We start from the raw sequence: 21,988 nt of genomic DNA on the forward strand, positions 1-21,988 counted from the left end.
TTTTAATTGTTTGGAAGTCTCTCAGGCATGGAGTACTTTGAGGGGTCAGAAGGACTCATTCATTGGCTTAGACTGAGGACTCTGGTAGTTAAGCATACAAGCATGGGCTTCGTGGGTCATTCCTAAGTGGGGGGAAGGGACACCCTTCCCCATCACCTGGTTGCCACCATTACCGAAGGGAGGGTGCTCATGTCCCCGATTTGTTTGGGTGGAAAACAAGTTGCAAATCACTGTGTGGGGAGCAACTCCTGAGTCGGAGGCAAACCTCCTGGCGTGGGGGGTGTTACTCCCAAAGTCTGGGGATCATCATTGTGGAGAATCCCAGACCAGAGCTTCTCAAACACGAACACACACGAACCATTCCCCTGCCGCCCCCGCCCCAGGATCTGGTTGAAAGGCAGTTTTCACTCAGCAGGTCTTCGGTGGGCCCCAGATTCTGCAGCCCTGCTTGGTACTGATGCTGCTGGGCCAGAGTCCACTTTCAGTAGCAAATAAGGCCCACGCTGCAGAGACATTTGTCATAAAGCCGAGGCCGGCAGACAGGTGTGTTTAACACTCTAAATGACATCTTCCCCGGTGCTCTCAAGTTTCCTTAAGATTTGAGAAGGACAGCCTTGGAGTATGTCTGTAAAGTGTCTGTAAACCCAGGAAGGTGAAGAGTTAATGGAATTTTTAAAGAAGCAGAGGTTACAGCAGAAAGAACACCGTTTTTCTATGTCAGAATAACTGTGAACACTGGCTCCATTATTTCTTAGCAGTATGGCCTTAGGCAAGGTGCATAATTCTTCTGGCTCTCAGCTGCCAACTCATAACTGGAGAGTTCACGGGGTGGTTGTGAGGCTGAGATGCCGAGTGAGGAGCCCAGAATGCAGTAGGGGCTCAGTTCATCCCAGTCCCAGGGACTGAGGTCCCTGCCTTCGCTGATGGTCGCTCCTGTGTCTCCTAGGCCTGGTCCACGTTGGGGACGAGCTCCGGGAAGTGAACGGGATCACAGTCCTGCACAAGCGGCCCGACGAGATCAGCCAGATTCTGGTCCGTGCTGCACATGTGCTGGGGGTTGGGTGGTGCTTTGGAGACCCAAGCAGGGGGCTTCCTGGGGCCAGGGTGGACCTGGCTGAGTCTCCCTGTTTTCATGGGAGGGCCACAGGCAAAGTGGCCTTACAGTGTGCCCAGGGTGCGGGGTTGGGGACAGGAGGAGTTAAACTTCCAGTCCATCTGCCTCTTGCAGACCCCCTCTTCAGCACAGTCATCCACTCGACCTCTAGCTCCCTTTCCCGAGGACCCTTCTGGGAGACCCCCCTCGAAAGAGTCCCCTCTTCCAAAAGGCTGAGGAATATGGAAGGACCAAAGCAAGGGCTCTGGGGTCAGCCAGTTTGGGGTTTGAATCCTGCCTCTGTCACTTTCTAGCTGTGCGACCTTGGGCAAGTCATCAAAGCATTCTGAGTTTCAATTTCCTTTCCTGGAAAGTAAGGACAGGGATGGTTTCTCATCCTGAGTGTGGTGATCATTAGGATGTAAAACATCTGGGAGAGGATACAGGACTTCACATCTGTGTTGGGACAGAAACAGCCTCTAGAGCAGGGGTCCCCAAACTTTTTACACAGGGGGCCAGTTCACTGTCCCTCAGACCGTTGGAGGGCCACCACATACAGTGCTCCTCTCACTGACCACCAATGAAAGAGGTGCCCCTTTCGGAAGTGCGGCAGGGGGCCGGATAAATGGCCTCAGGGGGCCGCATGTGGCCCGCAAGCCGTAGTTTGGGGACGCCTGCTCTAGAGTCCATTCTGGGAGCTCAAGTCAAAACTGAAGTTTTAAAGAGCCCAGTCATAGTTTTGTCCTCTATATCCCCAGCATCCTCCCAACATGACCCTCCTTGCTAACTTCTGACGATTTGGGGAAAAAAACAGGATGAGAGCAGAAAAGAGGAGGCTGGCTCTTTAAGGCCTCACTGTGGGGGCCCTGGTTGCAGACAGCCCCTTGCCCTGCTTCTGGGCACTGACCTATTTGTGTTTCAGGGCCAGGGAGACCAGTGGGCGAGATGTGCTCTCATAGGCTGATGACATTCTTCCTCATGGGCCCCCACAGGGGAGTGCAGGGTCTCTGTCAGGCAGAGGGAAAGGGAACCCCTAGGAAGGTGGGAGTGACTGTGATTGGAGAGCCCATTGGGGAAGGTGGAAGCAAAGAGGAAAGTACTGATCGGGGACCAGCCCCAAATCAGGCAGGAAGAAGGAAAAGGAAACTGGACTAGACTATTAAAAATAACCCAAGAGGAAGGAAAGAAGGGCAGCCATGGGGACACTCGAGATCAGGGGGTCAGGAGGGATGCAGAGCTCGAATTCAGTGCAGGCATTGTCCTCAGTTCTCACTTAAAATCATATGTCCCTTTGAAAACACAGGTACTTGGTTTTTGAGTTTTGCTTTGTTAATTCAATGGATGCCACCATAGAAGGGTGGGACACAGAAGAGGCAGTGAGTCTGACTTTCCTCTGATCTGAACACGAGTGTTCAGACCTGGGATGTAGGATATGAACTCATGGAGGGTTAGACCTAGGAGACAATAAGCCTGTTGTGCCCCCTTTCCTTTCAGGCTCAGTCCCAGGGATCTATCACCCTGAAAATCATCCCAGCCACCCAGGAGGAGGACCGTTTAAAGGAGAGCAAGGTATGGGGGAGCTGGAGGGAGAGGAAGGGCTCTAGCCCAGCCTTTGCAACGGTCATTTGGGAAGAGAGCATCCATCTGGTTCTCGGAACATGTGCTCAATAGATTGTAATTCCGTCACAAAGTGATTCATTTATTTGTACCCGGCCTCTTTTTAAACAGGATTTGGCCTAGCTTACTAATAAATTTTAATTGAAATAGAAAATCCGGGCCATAAGGAGGAAAAGAAGGTACCAAATGTGCTTGCTGGCTCTAGGGCCAATGAAATAACTGCCATTTGTTTAATTCTTTGTGGAGCTTACTCTTTTCAGGCACCTCCTCTGTGCCAGGTGCTCTGCCAGATGCTGGGGACAGGGTCAGTCAGGAGCTTTGAGGACTCCTAGTTCAGAAGCGGAGGCCAGGGAGCAAGTCTTTTATTTTCATGTAATAAGTGCAATGGAAAGATTCTGTACAGAGTTACCGGAGCCATGGAAGGTGTCGCAGAGCAGGCATGAGGAAGTGAGGCCTGAGGAAGGTGAAGATGAGTCGGTCCCTGGTGACGAGAGGTGGAGGGAAGTTCAGGCAGAGGAGTCTGCGTTTACAGAAGCTCAGAGTAGAGGAGAGGAGTATGTTTGGGTGAGAACCCGTACTGGGGGGTGGCGGTTAGTGGGAGGTGGGTTAGGCTGTCTTTTGAATGACCTTAAAGCTTTTCATTTTTTGTTTTTGTTTTTTTAAAAGGGAATATTGCAGCCACATTTGTGTTTTATTTATTTATTTGTATTTATACTTATTTTTGTTTTTGTTTGTAAGAGAGTGAGAGAGAGAGGCAGGAAGGGAGGGAGATGAGGAACATCATCAGCTCCTAGTTGCGGCATCTTACTTGTTCACTGATTGCTTCTCATGTGTGCCTTGACCTGGCGGGGGTGGGGGGTGGCTCCAGCTGAGCCAGCGACCTTGGGCTCAAGCCAGCGACCTTGGGCTTCAAGCCAGCAACTATGGGATCATGTCTATGATCCCCTGCTCAAGCTGGCGACTCTGTGCTCATGCTGGTGAGCCAGTGCTTAAGCTATAACCTTGAAGTTTCAAACCTGGGACCTCAGTGTCCCAGGTTGGTGCTCTATCCACTGTGCCACCACTGGTCAGGCTTAAGTTTTTTTAAAAATATTTTATTTATTGATTTTACAGAGGATAGTGATGAGAAGTAGTTGCTTCACTCTAGCTGTTCATTGGTTGCTTGTATGTGCCTTGACCAAGCAAGCCTAGGGTTTCAAACCAGCTATTAAGCATTCCAGGTTGGGGCTCTATCCACTGCGCCACTTTGTGGGCCAGGCGCAACCACGTTTATGTTCTAGGACGCTCCCTGGGGTGGCCACCCGGGCAGAGTGGAGCAGGTGGAGCCCAGTCCAGGAGACCTGTTGGAGGTTGTTGTAGAAGCTCAGTAGAGAGGTTGCTAAGACCTGAGCTTGGGTGGTAGAGAGGACAGAACAGGGCAGTATTTGATTTCAAATAACTTTGGATCTGAACTTCACTAGCAGCCAAGGCAGAAGAGAGAACATAATGAATTACATACTTTTCATTGGTGATGGAAGGAAGCATGCCAATTTTTCAAGAAAGCTGATTCGCAGCCCCTGCCTCCCAGTACTAAATGCATGAAAGTGGGGACATTCCAGCACCTGGCACAGAATAGATGTCAATAACTATTTTGATGAATAGGAATTAAGAATGGGCAGTGTTTTTGATGTCAGTTCTCTTTACAGCAAATGAAGAAATAAAATTTGTATGGCTTGTTTTTATTTGCACTCTTCCATTGAATCCCAGGGCATACAGAATACAGACTCTGATGGAAAGTGGTTCTTCCTGGGACAAGTTAATGTGGTCCCCATAGGCAGCTACTGAAGATTTTAACTTGATACAGGGAGAGAACTTGGTTTTCTTGTTCTTTAGCCCATCTTTCCTAAATATTTTTTCTTGAGCCAGAAACTTGATCTGGGCTGGCCATTTAAGATTATACTCTGTTCTGATTGCCTGGGACCCTGCTAACATCTGTGGCTTCATGAGGGTATCTGTCCTCACAATATTTGGCCAGAAAGTTCTTACTGTTGTCTAACTAAATCTCTTCTGGTGGGCACATGAAGGAGTATGATTTGGATCTGTCTAAGGCAGGGATTTTAAACCAGGCACACTGGTGTGCCATGAGAATTTTTAAAACATATAATACCTGATTATTTAGTCAGGGGCGCTGACCTTTTTTCCCTCAGACCGTCATATAAAAATATGACAACAGCCAGCACAACAATTGCTGTCCAGTGTGAATGAATCAAAATTATATCTATCTTGCCCTGGCTGCTTGGCTCAGAGGTAGAGCATCGGCCTGGCGTGTGGAAGTCCCGGGTTTGATTCCCGGCCAGGGCACACAGGAGAAGAGCCCATCGGCTTCTCCACCCTTTCCCCCTCTCCTTTCTCTCTATCTTTCTCTTCCCCACCCACAGCCAAGGCTCCATTTGAGCAAAGTTGGCCCTGGTGCTGAGGATGGCTCTATGGCCTCTGCCTCAGGCACTAGAACGGCTCTGGTTGCAACAGAGCGATGCCCCAGATGGGCAGAGCATTGCCCCCTGGTGGGCATGCCGGGTGGATCCCGGTCGGGCACATGTGGGAGTCTGTCTGACTGCCTCCCTGCTTCTAACTTCGGAAAAATACAACCCCCCCCCCAATGATACCTATCTTTTCTGTCAGATTGGCAAAAAACATATTTTTGGTGTGCTGCAAAATTTTAGTAATTAGTTTATGTGTGCCATGAGATGAAAAAGGTTGAAAATCGCTGGTCTAAGGAAGCCCTCTGGCCTTTTTTTTTTTTGTCTGTTTGCTGTTAAAGTAATTGAGCATAAATAGAAATAAATAAACCCATGCCACTGAATTATAGAAGAGAACAAGGACCTGTGACAAAATGCAAAATGCTCTATCTTCCCACCATCTTCCCTGGAGGGGGTGACTTCAGGAAAAAGGGGAGAGATGAGGGTTGACCAAGTATGTGACAGATGAGCCAGGATTGAACTGTAAAAATGTGGGTGTCAAGGACCCATTAGAAAATGGATGGAGAGGAATCAGTAACAGCAGTTGTACTGAGATTTGTGTTCTTACCAAAACATCTAGTTATTTAACAGATGGTGCTGGCTCCATCAGGGGCAGTTAGCACATCAAGAATCTCATCTGAGTTACAGACTGTGCTTGCCTTGCCTTTTTGTTTCTAGGACTAATTGTTGCATTGTGTATGCTAAGGGCAACAGATCAGGTAACTAAGGAAATGTTTAGGTTGGAAAAAGAAATTCAGACATAGGGCCCATCTATTAATTTTCTGACTCTTGAGGGATTTCCTGACTATGGTATCTAAAATGGTTGAAGAGCAATAAGGAAATATGTGTGATGTGTTTCTGGTTCACTTTCTGTTCTCAAGGCTGCTTATTCTTCCTAATTGTGAGTGGTAATAGTCATTTGGCATAGACATGATGAAGGTCACCTCACTGGAGCCTGTCCTCTGCAGGTGTTCATGCGGGCCCTCTTCCACTACAACCCAAGGGAGGACCGGGCCATTCCCTGCCAGGAGGCAGGCCTGCCCTTCCAGCGCAGGCAGGTCCTGGAGGTGGTGAGCCAGGATGACCCCACGTGGTGGCAAGCCAAACGAGTGGGGGACACCAACCTACGAGCTGGCCTTATTCCCTCCAAGCAGTTTCAGGAAAGGTGGGTCTGGGGTGTGTTTTAAGGGGGTGGTTCTGGAGTAGCAGAGGCGTAGGTACACGACAAACCCTCAAATCTCTGCCACCATAGCCAGAGGGGCACACTGTGTGTGTTTCTCTGAGGTAAGTGCCAATTGTACTCGTGTTTGTTCTTCTTGACCCATAACCTAGTGGTGAAGACTGGTTAAACAAATATATGGAAATCTATAGTATTAAATTAATATATACTATAAAATATATACTTAGGGAATGTTGACAAATTAAATATAAAAATATGGAAGAGGAGGACAAGGAAAAGAAAAGTACCCCAAAGTCTTGCCATTATCTAAACAACATAATTTATTTCCTTCCCGTGCTTTTTTTTTTTAATAGTTTTTATTATTTTTATTTTTATTTTTATTTTATTTTATTTTTACAGAGACAGAGAGAGAGTCAGAGGGATAGACAGGGACAGACAGACAGGAATGGAGACAGATGAGAAGCATCAATCGTTAGTTTTTCGTTGCACGTTGCGACTTCTTAGTTGTTTATTGATTGCTTTCTCATATGTGCCTTGACTGCGGACCTTCAGCAGACCGAGTAACTGCTTGCTGGAGCCAGCGACCTTTTGGTCCAAGCTAGTGAGCTTTTTGCTCAAGCCAGATGAGCCCGCGCTCAAGCTGGCGACCTCGGGGTCTTGAACTTGGGTCCTTCCACATCCCAGTCCAATGCTCTATCCACTGCGCCACTGCCTGGTCAGGCTCCTTCCCGTGCTTTTTTTACGTGAGTGTAGCATATAGAATTTGAGGTCTTGCTTTTCTTTAAAAAATATACATTGACACCAGCATTTTCCACATATTACCCATTAGTTACTGAGTGATTTTAATGCTATATGGTAATATTTCATCAGTAGCTACACCATTCATTCATAGACAGTATGAATGTATTCATTGTGAGTGGAGCTGTCCTGTGCCAGGCATCTCGTGGGCTGCTGAGAACCCCTGGTTTCAGCCCTGGAGGAGTTTACAGTTTAGCTAGAAAGTCATACACATGGTTCAAATGAATACTTTATACAAATGTGATGAGGATGAGGGAGGAGAACACGGTGCTCTTCAAGGTCATAGCAAAAAGTTTGGCCCTCATCTGGGTATGAAGGGAAGACTTCTTGGAGGAAGGGTAATACCTAAATGACTTCACACCTTCTCTACTTTTCTGTCTTCTCCAGTGTTTCACTGCTACAAGGTTGCAATTATTGTCTGTTTCTCGTATTTAAAATTATTTCCTTAGGATAGATTTCCAAAAGTGTAGTCCAGGTCAGAGGGACTGACAGTTACGACTGCATTGCCTCCTCTGAGGTTTGAAGCCCTTTTCCATCTTTTGGGGTGTGGAATGTGGTAATGACAGACCTTGTTCATGAGTTTCGGTGGCCCTCATGGTATGATCCCAAGGCCAGGGGCCGCAGCATCCCCTGCAAACCTGTGAGAAATGCAGATTCCTGAGCCCTGCCCCAGGTCTGCTGAATCAGAAACTCCAGGGGTGGGGTCTAAGCTCTGTGTCCTCCCAGATGTTCAGGTGATTCTGAGGTGCTGAGACTTGAGAACCGCTGCACTTTTTCCTCAGGGAAGCCTCACACTCTTCTGCATCTTTGGCTTCCCAGGTCCTAGAGGGGAGGCTCTTTTTTTTTTTTTTTTTTTTAAGGTAAGAGAAGGGGAGATAGTGAGGCAGACTCCCACACACACCCTGACTGGGATCCACCTAGCAACCCCATCTGTGGCCATTGCTTGAGTACTGAGCTATCTTTAGCACCTGAGCTGATTCACTAAGACCAACAGAGTACTCCCCAGCACCTGGGGCCATGCTTGAACCAGCTGAGCCACAGGCTACGGGAGGAGAAGAGGGAGAGAAGGGGGAGAGGCAGATGGTTGCTTTACTTGTGTGCCCTGACAGGGATCAAACCCGGGACGTCCATATGCTGGCTGACGCTCTATACACTGAGCCACTGGCCAGGGCTGGAGGGGAGGCTCTTTAGCTGCATTTGAGTGTGGAAATCGAAACACCTCCAAGAGCTCTGGGCATTTTCTCAGGTCAGAGATGAGACTTTGGCAGCCACCCCTTCACTGACAACCACGTTGAATACTCTGAGGTCTCTGTTGGGAGAAGGGTGTTAAATTAGCGCCCCTTGCACCCCCAGCCTCTCCTGGGAGTCATGCTATTTTCCAGCTCCTCGAGGATGGGAAGGCCAGGTGAGAGGAGAATGGGCCTCCCTTCCTCGAGAATCAATCACAGGAGAGTAGCAACCATCTGCTGACTATAGCACTGGGCTGTGTCCCTGTGTGTGGCCATCTTGGGCTGGGTGAGCTTTGTCCAGAGCAAGAGACTCCGTTCCTTTCCCCTTGTGAACCAGTGAGTGCTGTGGAAGTGTCCCTCTTCGCTGGAACTCAGTGTGAAGCAGGAGGCCCTTGGAGTGCCAGGCTGTGCCCACCTGTTGGATCCAGGCCTCAGTTTCTCCAAGTTTTCTATAAAGCTCCCTGTGACTGGTTCCTTGGCCCAGCTCATGGGCCTGTCCATCTTTCTGTCCATAGGCGCCTAACTTACCGGAGAGCCACGGGCACCATGCCAAGTCCCCAGAGCCTCAAGAAGCCCCCCTGTGAGTAGATTGGCAGAGATGGTACTTCAGGGAGGGGCCAGGGTTAGCACTCAGGGACTTTGTGCCAGGAAGAAGCAGGCACTGGGCTGGAGAGGGCACCAAGGGTCCTCTCTGGTCTCCCAGGCCTCCAGAGGCAGGGCGTTGTGGGGAGAAGGGTGAGGAGGAGAAGTGGGTGGAGACTGGGGGAGCTATGCCCTGGAGAGCGGTTTCTATATTTGGGGCCCTAGATGCCACTAGGGGGCATATTAACACCTCTCCCAAAAGTGCGCACAATCCTCTCTGAGAATGTGTGTGTGTTTGTCTGTCTGTCTGTCCATCTGTATCTGGGAGAAGGTCCACAGCTTTCATTAGATTCCCAAGGGGCTCTCTGATCGCATCAATTTGGAAAGCTCTGATTTAGGGAGGGAAGGGAGATGGCTACGAGTGATCCTGTGCCTCTGTGTTAGGGGTCAAATTTGGCAAATAAAAATAAAGAATGCTCAATTAAATTTGAATTTCATATTCACAAAAAATAATTTCTTAGTATAAATAGGTATGTCCTAAATATTGCATGGGGTATACTTATACTAAACACCGAATCCTTGTTTTTCTGAAATTCAGATTTAACCCAGTGTTTTGTATTTTATCGCCAGCTGTACTCTGGGTAGCACTTTACCTTTTAAAAAACACATCCACTTACTTTCTTGCCTTGTAATTGTCACAACAGCCCCGTGAGGTAGTGGGGTCAGGCATCTCCTTTCTAAGACAGGAACATGGAGGCTCGGGCAGTCGAAGGAGTAGGACCAGGGCCGTGTTCCCAGAGGGCTGTGCTCAGAGCCCCCAGTTGCATGTGGAGAGGGGCTTTCCTGCTGCAGGCGTCCCAGAGCAAGCTGCTGCCCTGGCCTGGCGGCCACTGCCCACGCCACTCTCCTAGGCGTGCTCTCAGACTGAAGGGCTGCTGAAGACTGAATAAATTGGCCTTGAGGCTGCTCACGCCAGTGATGAGCTGGCTTTCTTTGGGCTGCTGCTAATGAGACACACGCAGGAAGACTAATTAGAGCAAGTCTTGGTTTAGTAATGCACCACAGCTCGGATCACAGGTTTGTTGGAGGAGAGAAAGGGGACAGATGGAGGGCTCCTCAGGCACCTGAGGCCATGGCCGTCTCTCGGCCACGAGGCCTTCTGGTTCCCCTCCACTAATGCTGTTCCATCCATCTTTTGTGCAAACCGCAGATGATCAGCCTTGTGACAAAGGTAGGCCTGGTATTTGTCCCCTGTGCGCGTGGACAAGGCCCTTTTTCTGTTGAATATCTGGGGCTGGAGGGGCTTGTTCCTCCCCTCCCCCTGCCCCACTCTGGGGTGGCTCTGCCCTCCTGCTCTTGGCATCCCTCTCCCTGCTCTGCCAGCTGGACCGGCCTGCTCCTTGAGGCTGCAGAGCTGGTGGGGGTGGAGTCCCTCCCTGCCTGCTTGGCACGCAGGGCTCAGCCTTCCCAGGACTCTGGCTGGCCGTGACTGGGCTGGGGAGGTAGGAGGCAAGAGACAGGAAAGGAGGGGGGCTGGGCTAGGATATCTTCACTCCTGTTCACACAGACCCTAACTCAGAGGGACTGGTTTGGGGCCTGCTGTCCCAGAACCCCTACTAGGGCCTGCAGAGGCTATTTGGTACCTAAGCCTGGAGAACTGAGCTAAATAAAACTTGTTTTTCTTGGATGGTCAGGACATGGGATTTCTCCTGAGCCCCCTCCTGCCCCCTACCCCCGAGACACCATCCTGAAAGGCTCTTCCTGGCCACCCAGGGGCCGGGTACCTCTGGGCTGGGATCTGGATCCAGCATGGCTCACTGGCCTTCTTCTCTGTTTGGTTCCCAGAGACCTGTGACTGTGAGGGGTACCTCAAAGGGCATTATGTGGGTAAGTAGCAGGGACTCTCCCCTCAACATCCTCTTCCCGCTCATGCAGAGCCCACCACGGGCTCCTGGGTCAGAGAGAGACAAAAGCAGAGTGGCCTGAGCTCTGGGAACCTTTCAAGAGCAGCTGAACTGGTGGGATCAACATTTCTCCTCCATCACTGTCAGTAGAGGAGGCATCGACCTACCCTGGCCTTGCAGCCCTCCACCTCAGTGTTCACCCAGTCACTGGCAGGAAAGGGGCAGAGACCCCTACCTCCACCTCAGCATTCACCCAGCCACTGAGAACAGAGCCCTGGCAGGAAGGGGCAGGGACCCCTACCTCCACCTCTGTTCACCCAGCCACTGAGAACAGAGCCCTGGCAGGAAGGGGCAGAGACCCCTACCTCCACCTCAGTGTTCACCCAGCCACTGAGAACAGAGCCCTGGCAGGAAGGGGCAGGGACCCCTACCTCCACCTCTGTTCACCCAGCCACTGAGAACAGAGCCCTGGCAGGAAGGGGCAGAGACCCCTACCTCCACCTCAGTGTTCACCCAGCCACTGAGAACAGAGCCCTGGCAGGAAAAGGCAGGGACCCCTACCTCCACCTCAGTGTTCACCCAGCCACTGAGAACAGAGCCCTGGCAGGAAGGGGCAGAGAACCCTACCTCCACCTCAGTGTTCACCCAGCCACTGAGAACAGAGCCCTGGCAGGAAGGGGCCGGGACCCCTACCTCCACCTCAGTGTTCACCCAGCCACTGAGAACAGAGCCCTGGCAGGAAGGGGCAGAGACCCCTACCTCCACCTCAGTGTTCACCCAGCCACTGAGAACAGAGCCCTGGCAGGAAGGGGCAGAGACCCCTACCTCCACCTCAGTGTTCACCCAGCCACTGAGAACAGAGCCCTGGCAGGAAGGGACAGGGACCCCTACCTCCACCTCAGTGTTCACCCAGCCACTGAGAACAGAGCCCTGGCAGGAAGGGGCCGGGACCCCTACCTCCACCTCTGTTCACCCAGCCACTGAGAACAGAGCCCTGGCAGGAAGGGGCAGGGACCCCACCAAAAATACTGATTTTATTATTGTCATGACCTCACCTGTGGTTTATTCAGTGGTAATGCCACCACCATATAGTAATGGAACCTTTTACTAGTCTCCAAAGTACCTTCACTTCTTTCATTTGGTCAGTTATTCCAAAGACCTTAGAGACAGGCAGAGTTTTTCTAACTTTTGATTCTGAGGTAATTTCAAACTTCCCGAAGAGTTGTGAGAATCATACAAAGACCTCCCACATGCTCCGCCCGGATTCACCAGCTGTTATTTGCCGTGTTTGCTTTATCATTTCCTTTTTCTACACAGATGTACTTTTTTTCCTGAGTCATGTGAGTTAGTTGTAGACATCATGTCTCATTACTCTTAAATACCTCAGCGTGTATTCCCTAAGGTCAAGGACATTCTCTTATATAACCCAGAGCAATTATCAAATTCTGGGAATTTAATATGCACACAATTCTATTATCTAATATACTGTTTATAGTAAAATTTTGCCAGTTGTCCCAACAATATCCCTTAGAGCATTTTCCCCTGATCCAGGATCCAGTCAACACGTTGCATTTGTAGGTTTATATTTCCATTTCACAGATAAGGAAATTGAGGCTCAAAGAGGTGATGATCTGTTTAGGTCAGCCACATGCCAACCAAAACAGGGACCTTAAACCCTAATTTTGGATGCCAGGTGGTCACCCTTTCATCATATTACTTTGTGTCTTGATCAACCCCGTCCTGTAGCAGGAGGAGGTTGGGAGAGGCCAGTGGGACTCAGCCCCACCTCCAGGTCTGGCCAGGTGGATAAAGTCTTTAGTGGGAGAATCTGGGACAGATGCCATGGTTGCCCCTGTCCGTCCCCCAAAGCTGGTCTTCGGAGGAGCTTCAGGTTGGGCCGCAGGGAGAGACTGGGAAGCCCGCAGGAAGGAAAGATGTCCGCAGTAGCTGAGTCTCTGGAGCTGCTGACCTATGAGGAGGTGGCCAGGTACCAGCACCAACCGAGTAAGCAGCCTCGCCTGGTGGTTTTGATCGGTAGGTGATGTCTTGCGTCTCCAGGGAGTGGGCTAGTTTCCTGCCTGGAGGAATGGGGTGGGTTCTCAGCTGTGTTCCTTCTCAGCCTTCCCTTCACTTTCCAGGGTCTCTGGGAGCCCGACTGCATGAGCTGAAGCAGAAAGTGGTGGCAGAGAACCCACAGCACTTTGGTGTTGCTGTTCCACGTAAGAGGACCCACATGTGTGTGCGTGGGGAGGGGTGTGTGTGCCTACATGTGACCATTTATTTCATGAGGACTTGACTTCCATATCCATCCTCATCCTCACTTTGGGTCTGAGAGACCACCAAGCACTGCCTGCTATAGGCAGATTGTGGGACATAGGCATGATGGGCGAGATCCCATTCTCAGTGGTCCACTAGGACCCTCTGAGGTAGAAGCGAGAGGACCACTTGCCCAGTTTCTGCCTGGTATGGGAGGTGAGTCTAGAGCACATTGCAAGCCAAGTGGCAATCTCAACCCAACACCAAGGGGCTCCCAGCAATGGGGGCATTCTAGCCTCGTCTTCCAAATGGCTCTGACTCCTGTGGCCCCTGCTCTCTGCTTGGGTAAAGAGAAGGGCAGGGAAGCCAGAGTCCAGTGAGCAGTACTGCTTGGGCACTCCCTTATAGCTGGATCTGGCCCTGATATCAGGGTGGCTCCTGAGTCTAGAGGCAGCCAGGGATGCTGAAACCTGATAAGCAGGAGGAGAATGTAGAGTGCTGGGAAGCACAGCAGAGCTCTCTCGTGAGTATCTTGGTCAGCCTTTCCAGTGCCCCTGAGAAGAGGGTTTATTATCATCCTGTACTGCAGAGGAAGACACTGAGGCTCAGAGAGGTTAAGCAACTTGTCCAGTGTCGCACAGTTGATAAGTGGTGAAGCCAAGCTTCAAATCCAGGCAGCCTGCCCCAGTCACATTTTTAACCAGGATGCATGACAGCCTGCCTCTTCCTGCACTTGGCTGTCCCTTTCCTTTCTGTGGGACTCTCTGTTCATCCTTCTGACCTCAGTAGGGCACCTGGAGGCCACCAAGAGGGCATGCTGTGGTGGCAATAATGAGACCTTTCCAGAATGATCTGAGGAAGGGCAGCTACAAAGCGACTGCCCTGGGCCTTGGGGCCCGGAGCCCAGTCTATGGTTTGTCAGAATTGTCTTCCAGAGCCCCACCTGGAGCGGCAGGGGTGGGGCAGGGTTTGAGGTTGGGAAGGCCATGCTGCCAGCACACCTGTGATGGGCCTGGGCTGCAGGGGGCCATGGCCTTCCAGGTGGAGAGGATGGACTGAACAGGACATGTGGAGTTTGCTCACACACAGACCCTTTGAAACCCTTAGACCCATCCCTTGGGGGAGTGCTACCTGGATGGTCAGGCCTACCTACTTCCACGCACCACACAGATAGGTGACTTTTCCCCTCGCATTTAGGAACTGGGAGAGTCAGTGAAGGCTTTCCAGAGGCAATGACCTTTATGCTGAGCTTTGAAGAGTAAATAGAAGTTGTCCAGGCAGAGAAGAAAGGATGAATTCTCTCTACTGAGGGAACATGTGCAAAGGAGTGAAGGTGTGGCCTGGCATAGCAGTGTTAGGGACCGGGAAGTTGGGGTGGATGACTGAGGGGGATGAAGCTGAGTTGGGGGCTGGGTGGGTCACAGAGGTCTCATATACTAAGGTCTTTAGAATATAATCGGTGGGTGAGTAAAAGTTTTAAAGCAAGAGAATGACATGGTTAAAAAAAATGACCCTAACAGCTCTGCCAGAGGTTGACCAAAGATACCATGTGGAGAATATGGAGCATCTCACTGGGTGGCCCCCAAGAGACAGAAAACACTGTCTTCTAAGATCCCATCTTTTTTGGAATGTTCTAGAAAAGGCTGTGTGTTGCTTCTTGTGCGCTCTTGTTCTGTGGAGGACCTGTTTTTCCCAAGAGTGTGCATTTCAATTCTCTTATGGAAATCCATCAGAAGACACTGCTATAAAGCTGAGTGAGAGCCAGCCCTGTGGAAGCACGTCTTGTCCATAAAGGGACTGTCTCCTCTTCTCTTAAAATGAGAAATAGCCTGATCAGGCGGTGGCGCAGTGGATAGAGTGTGGGACTAGGATGTGGAGGACCCAGGTTAGAGACCCTGAGGCCGCCAGCTTGAGTGCAGGCTCATCTGTTTTGAGCAAAAAGCTCACCAGCTTGAACCCAAGGTCACTGGCTCGAGCAAGGGGTTACTCGGTCTGCTGACGGCCCGCGGTCAAAGGCACATATGAGAAAGCAATCAATGAACAACTAAAATGCCACAATGAAAAACTGATGATTGATGCTTCTCATCTCTCTTCGTCCCTGTCTGTCTGTCCCTGTCTGTTCCTCTCTCTGACTCTCTCTCTGTCTCTGTAAAAAGAAACCCAAAACAAAACAACAACAACAAAATACCCGAGAAATAATTGAATAAAGAATTAAAAGCACACAGCAGGGTCATCTGTGTTTGTGCTTTCTCTGCTCCCAAAAAGCAATCAGGACTAGGGAATAGTAAAAGTTTAGGACTAGGGGTCTCCTCAGTTATTCTTTAAAAAAATTTTTCCCCACTGAATTGAGAGAGAGGGAGAGGAATTGAGGAGGGGAGGAGAAAGAGAGAGAGAAGGATCAACTGGTTGTCACTTCACTGTTCCATTTTGTTGTGCACTCACTGGTTGCTTCTCGTATGTGCCCTGACTGGGGATCAAACCCACGACCTTGACACACTGGCACGATGCTCAGTCCACTGAGCAACCTGGTCAGGGTCTCGTCAACGACTCTTTAAAATCCACAGCATTAATGAGGCAGTTTGGCAGGGTAGTAAGGCTGTCTTGGCATGAGACAGAGTTCGGACCGTGGCTCTGCTACCTGCCGGCTCTGGGTTACCTCTCTGTACCCCTCACAGTTTCCTCTCCCGCAAAATGGGAGGTCTCCTTTTACCTACATCAGAGAGTTGTGTGAATCAGTGATGTGCCTAGAAAGGGCACTGTGCCTGACACAGGGACTCTGGGTGAAGGAAAGATGTTGTGTTGTATACAGATCAGCAAGGAACTCTGAGTAAGGGCACAGGCTCGCTTCTGTTCTCACTCGCTGTAATGGGACATCTCTTTGCCCAGCTTTCATTCTTCTTCCTTTAAAAGATACCACCAGGCCCCGAAAGAGCCACGAGAAGGAGGGGGTGGAATACCACTTTGTCTCTAAGCAAGCGTTTGAGGCCGACATACATCACAACAAGTACGTTTGCTGGAGGGGCCAGTTGGCCCTCTGTGTAGTTGTGTCTTTGCGTCTGTCCAGTGTTCCCTCTGACCTCTTAGAGGAGGTCTTCCGGAAAAGATAGAGGAGGTGGGGAAGAAGTCGTGGTGGGAAGTTCATATATTTTTCTGTGTTAATTTAGGCAAGTTCAGGAACTAAAGGCCTTTTCTCCTTTGATGTTTTAGGTTCCTGGAGTACGGTGAATATAAGGAAAATCTCTATGGAACCAGCTTGGACGCCATTCAGGCTGTGATGGCCAAAAACAAAGTTTGTCTGGTGGACGTGGAACCAGATGTGAGTTCCTGGGCCAGTTGTGCATGTTTTGTTAATGGAATTTATAAACTAGGTGATTGTACATTTTACGGAATATTTTATCTCAGTCCAAAGGATTTTTGGTCAAAAGCACTGGACATTAAAATTTCCTGGGGATCTCCCTTTGGGAATCTAATAAAAGCCTTGTATCCCAAAATATGCACCTTTATACAAAAAACTGCTTTATAATTATAGTGAGTGCATGGACCTTCTTGGTGGTCTGGAGTCCCAAGATAGGCATCTCTGCATGGAGTAAGTTATGCAGTTGATAGCGGCTCCTACTGGCCAATTGTGATGTGACAGGGAATTAGATGTCAATGCTTAAGGGGAGGCTAGGGCTCTCTGCTCTTGGTATCAGGGCACCTTCTCCTGGACCAGGACAAGTGAACTCCGTGGTTTGGGGAGCCACTGAGGAAGAGCAGTTTGAAAGGGAAAAAGACATGACTTTCTGAAGTGCTTCAAAAACATTTTCAGTTCTGCACTCCCCGCCTGCTGTGTATTCCACAGGGAATGACTCATCTTTCCCATCTTGTCAATGAGAAACACTTCTAAGCTTTGATCTCAATATGGGAATTTTGTATTCCTCTGTAGAAATAAAGCTCTGATTTTGTGATATAAGCTGTAGGCTTTATTTTATTGAAGTTGGTTTGAAACAGATTCTTAAAGCATATTATTCGTAAGAAAACCCTCACTAATTTGGACTTACTGGGAGTTGGTAGTCAAAATTAAAAGCCTAATTTCTTTTTTTTTAATTTTTTTATTCAGTGAGAGGAGGGGAGGCAGAGATAGACTCCTGCATGCGTCCTGACCGGGTCCACCTGGCAAGCCCACCAGGGAGGGGGTGATACTCTGCCCATTTGGGACGTTGCTCTATTGCTCAGCAACTGAGCTCTTCTTAGCACCTGAGGCGGAGCCATGGAGCCATCCTCAGCACCTAGGGCCAACTTGCTCCAATCAAGCCATGGCTGCAGGAAGGGAAGAGAGAGAGAGAGAAAAAAAAAGCAAGAGGGGGAGGTGTGGAGAAGCAGATGGGCACCTCTCCTGTGTGTCCTGACTGGGAATTGAACCTGGAACATCCACATGCTGGGCCAATGCTCTACCATTAAGCCAACAGGACAGGGCCTAAATTTCTTTTTTTGTCTTCTTTTTTTAAAAAATTGATTTTGAGAGAGAGAGAGAGAGAGAGAGACAGAAAAGGAAAGAGGGAGAGAGAGAGAGAAGCATCAAATCATAGTTGTTCCACTTTAGTTGTTCATTGATTGACAGAGACAGAGAGAGGGACAGATAGGGACAGCCTTCAGGATCCAGCTGAGTCCAGAGTGAAGTGGAGAGCGAGAAAATGAGCAGTTGATTTGCCCAATTGACATTCATTCTCATATGACCATATAATTGGAACCTTTACCATTGAGATCATGTGATGAAACACATCATTACTGAGCATTTGAAAAGTATGTTTCACAATAAAATATTTCCAAAGAATATAATATCCCTGAACTTTCTTTCTCAGGCACTGAGACAACTGAGGACCTCAGAGTTCAAACCCTATGTTGTATTTGTAAAGCCTGCAACCCTGGAAAAAAGGAAGATGTCACCCATGTCCCCAGCTTGTGAGGACACAGCAGCCCCACTTGTAAGTTTAAAGTTGACCATTTCTTTCCCAAAGGCCTAACAGGGCCTGTGCTTGCACCTCCTGCACAAGACCATCTTTCCATTGGTCACACTTACTTGGTGAAGTGACCAGAAGGCTCAAGGTGGTGTAGCTGGAAGTGCCTCCCAATTCAGAGAGGGGTGGCTTTGCCTGGGTTCCCCACCCCCATCAACTCCCTCGCATAAGCACCCTCCCTGAAAATGGAGATCAGCATCTATCAGGGACCTGATCTCAGTGTGACAAGCCACAGCAATCTGAACTCCTAAGCCAAACTCAAGTAGATTTTTTTTTTTTTTTGGTGACAGAGAAAGATACAGAGAAAGGAACAGATAGGGACAGACAGGAAGGGAGAGAGATGAGAAGCATCAATTCTTCGGTGCAGCACCTTAGTTGTTCATTGATTGCTTTCTCATATGTGCCTTGACTGGGGTGGCTACAGCATTGTGAGTGACCCCTTGCTCAAGCCAGCAACCTTGGGCTCAAGCTGGTGAGCCTTGTTCAAACCAGATGAGCCTGTACTGAAGCTGGTGACCTCAGGGTTTAGAACCTGGGTCCTCCTCATCTCAAGCCAACGCTCTATCCACTGCGCCACCTCCTGGTCAGGCTCAAGTCGTTTTTAATCGAAACCAAGTTCAGATCCAGTAAACTAATCCAACCTGGGCACAACTGGCAGCACGAGGGCAGCCTCTCCCATGAACTTGCTGTTCAGGTCTGTGACTCTCTTGCTGAAGCTGCAGGTGGTGGAATGTTCCACCTTGACAGGCCAGGGAAAGGGTTCAGGGGATTTGTGGCTGCAAAACAAATGTCACACATTTCACTCCATCAGAGATATGAGTTCTTTCAAGATACAAATATTGGGAAGATTGAGGTGCTTAGTGGCAAAAATGTTCCTTCTGTAATTTCTCAAATAGCTAAATGTTTCCAGGACGAACACTGAGGGCCCTGGAGGAGAGGAAACTCCAGAAGCAGCAGACAGGTCTACAGGATGTGTCAGCGGTGGGGGAGATGAGGTTCTAGATTCAGGGCGGCCCTGGGGTGCTGTGGAGTGCTATGAGCCCTGCAGGACACCGTATACAATTGGGAAGCCTCTCCCGTTTCATCTAGTTTTTCCCCCGCTGCCTTCTCTTAGGTCTCAGCCATCTTTGTGCTGGCGTGTAAAAACTGTGTCCTAGCCCTTTAGAACATACCTCCTGGAACTGCAAGTGCTCTCACTGAAGTAGGAGTCAGGTTTAGATTGGTGACAGAGAGGGGAGGTGGGGGACTATTTTGGAAAGTGGGCCTTTTGGGGGAAGGACAGCTCACCCTCCTCCTTGGCAGCCATCAAAACACTGATCCCCTGGAGGCAGAGGAGAGAAGGTAACAGGATTTGAAAGAGACAGAAACGAGGTGGGTGAATGCCAGTGACAAATTCTGTTTTGCAGTTTTACTGAGAGTGGGTCTGCCACTTTCCTTTCTTCCCCAAACCAAACTAACTGTTATCAACTATCTGCTTTACATTCTACTTATTAGAGGCTTTTTTAAAAATGAAGTAGCAAACACTTGTGGGTTTGGTAAAGAAGGGGTCCTTGGCTGTCTTACCCCAGTGTCAGGTATCAGGAGAGCAATCTGATGAAGGAAGGCAGCTACCCTACGGAAATGGGGAATTTGAGCAGGGTGGTCCTGATCAAAGTAACTCCGCTTTGTCTCCTGTGCTAGTGTTTGGCTCTGGTATGAGGAAACGAAAAGCATTGAGTGCTACAGTATGAACTTAGGAGCCTTCAGAGGACATTAGAATTCCTTATTCACCTTTTCCCCTAGTTGATTCCAGAAATGCTTTTTTTTTTCTTTTATATTGTTATTTATAGATCTTTCCTGCAATTATTTAATCAAATTGCCATGCAACACAATAGTACCATTTCTTTAGAAATACCTTTGGACAGGAAGTGTGATATTGCCGCAGATATAGAATCAGCATCTGCCCCGCCCCCAAATCACTTCATATCATGGCTCACAGTTAACAGGTCCTGAATAGATATTTTGTGAATGAATGACTGAACAATGACTTTGTCTGCTGCCCATTAACTTTCTTGGAAGTTTGGTAGGATATTGTTACTCCACTGTGTTCTTTGTGTACACAGTTGGTTCTTCATAAACCATAGTCATCACTGATCACTTTAAAATTAGAGGTTGGAACATTGCCCAGGACACAGGCTGGAAGTTTCTTATTTGCGGGAAGAACCTCCCTGTTGCTCTATAACTGCCCCTTTCCTTGCAGGATGAGGAGCAGCAAGAGATGTCCGCTTCCGCTGCCTTCATAGAGCAGCATTACGGGCACCTGGTGGACGCTGCGCTGGTGAGGGAGGATCTTCAGAGTGCGTACAGCCAGCTCAGGGTGCTCTTAGAGAGGCTGAGCAAGGACACTTACTGGGTTCCCGTTAGTTGGGTCAGGTAACTGTATCCTAGAACATCCAGGTTGGAGGGGACCTGGAAGTCCACATTGTCCAGCCGTTTCACCATCAAGGAATCGCAAGTGTGGAGCAGGACAGAATTTTCCATTAACTCCATCATCAAGAAGAGTGTATGTGAGAAATTCTGTTTGTCGGTTTTTGTCTGTTGTTTTCCACTGCGGCCCTCTGGAGCAGAAAACATGAGTTGAAAGGGGGCCTGTCGCAAAATAACACACCTCATTCATTAAAGTATCACAGGCAAGTTGACCCTGATTCTTAGTATGAAAGTTAAGTAGCCACTGTCTTTTGGGGGTGGGGTGGTGAATTTATACAGCACCAATTAGCAGGGATGTGTGCTTTAGAAAGAGGGTGACACTCTTGTTGAGGTTGAGTTCTTTTACCCAAGGGGATTTTTCCATGCAACTCAAGTTCCCGTCTCCAATCACCAAAATGTTGATTTTCACCTTGGTGGTGGTGACTACTTACCTGGCACTGGAAGACTTGGTTCTCTGCCCTTTTAAAAAGTGAGCATACATGGACTTCTATGGAAGACTGAGCACACTTCACTGTCACATGATTACTGTACTGTCCTGTGATACAGGGGTGTTTTCAGGGACTCTTGAGGAAGATAGGCTGCTTGTCCCCTTTGTAAATGCCCTCGGACTCCTACCTCTGAGTCCTTGCTTTATTTAATTTGTTCTGTTTCACCACTTGTTCCTCTAGTTACTGACAGCTGTCCTGATTCCTGACTGTCTCTACCTTCAGATGGTAGAGTCTCCTGTCATGCCAGATTACAGGAAACCAGATGGTCCCTCTTGTCAAAACTATGTCTATGCCATGACACATCAGTGCTGACTGTGAAAATCAAATTATATAGACTCTGAGTGTGGGCCTAATGGGTTGTCTCTGAGCAAAACTGTCATACAGAATCTGTGAGATACCTTAGCTGCTCAGAGAGTTTTATTTCTTATTAATAGCCAGTGTATATAAGTCTTTATTCTGTGCCAGGAGCTATGTGAAGGCTTTCAGGTACATTACTTGGACAAAACTCCAAGACTATAACATAGGATTCTTATTAATCCCATTATACAATAAGAAAAGCAAGGCTTAGAAAGTCTAAATAACATGTTCAAGCTCACACAGCTTTAAATAAAGTCAGAGCTGTAGTATTTGAGCCCAGGTTCCCTAACACCGGAGACGGTCTTGAATCACTATACTATATTATACTATACTAATACCTTACTATACACTATGCTATATACTATACTATACTATACTATACACTATACTATACTATACTATACTATACTTCATTCTTTTTGTGGTCTCATGATTGAAGCTACCTGTTAAATATACTGCTCACAAAAACTAGGGGATATTTTATAGCTTCATATTCATTTTGAAATCTCCCTTAATTTTTGTG

General features: G+C 48.7%; 1 protein-coding gene across 3 annotated transcripts in view; it reads left to right on the plus strand.

Annotated features, from left to right (window-relative positions):
• Positions 1–20,832, plus strand: part of MPP3 (MAGUK p55 scaffold protein 3) — a 28,099-nt gene extending 7,267 nt beyond the window's left edge. For all 3 annotated transcript variants that reach the window (XM_066364037.1, XM_066364039.1, XM_066364038.1), the window contains 12 exons: positions 947–1,032; positions 2,588–2,662; positions 6,177–6,373; positions 8,931–8,995; positions 10,208–10,228; positions 10,843–10,884; positions 12,771–12,935; positions 13,040–13,120; positions 16,068–16,161; positions 16,365–16,473; positions 17,999–18,121; positions 20,394–20,832. In XM_066364037.1, the coding sequence (XP_066220134.1) occupies positions 947–1,032; positions 2,588–2,662; positions 6,177–6,373; positions 8,931–8,995; positions 10,208–10,228; positions 10,843–10,884; positions 12,771–12,935; positions 13,040–13,120; positions 16,068–16,161; positions 16,365–16,473; positions 17,999–18,121; positions 20,394–20,570 (1,235 nt within the window). In that variant the 3' untranslated portion in view covers positions 20,571–20,832. The remainder of the gene's footprint in view (positions 1–946; positions 1,033–2,587; positions 2,663–6,176; positions 6,374–8,930; positions 8,996–10,207; positions 10,229–10,842; positions 10,885–12,770; positions 12,936–13,039; positions 13,121–16,067; positions 16,162–16,364; positions 16,474–17,998; positions 18,122–20,393) is intronic.
• The last annotated feature ends 1,156 nt before the right edge of the window (positions 20,833–21,988 follow it).

This window comes from Saccopteryx leptura, chromosome 2 (genome assembly GCF_036850995.1).
Source record: "Saccopteryx leptura isolate mSacLep1 chromosome 2, mSacLep1_pri_phased_curated, whole genome shotgun sequence".
NCBI lineage: Eukaryota > Metazoa > Chordata > Mammalia > Chiroptera > Emballonuridae > Saccopteryx > Saccopteryx leptura.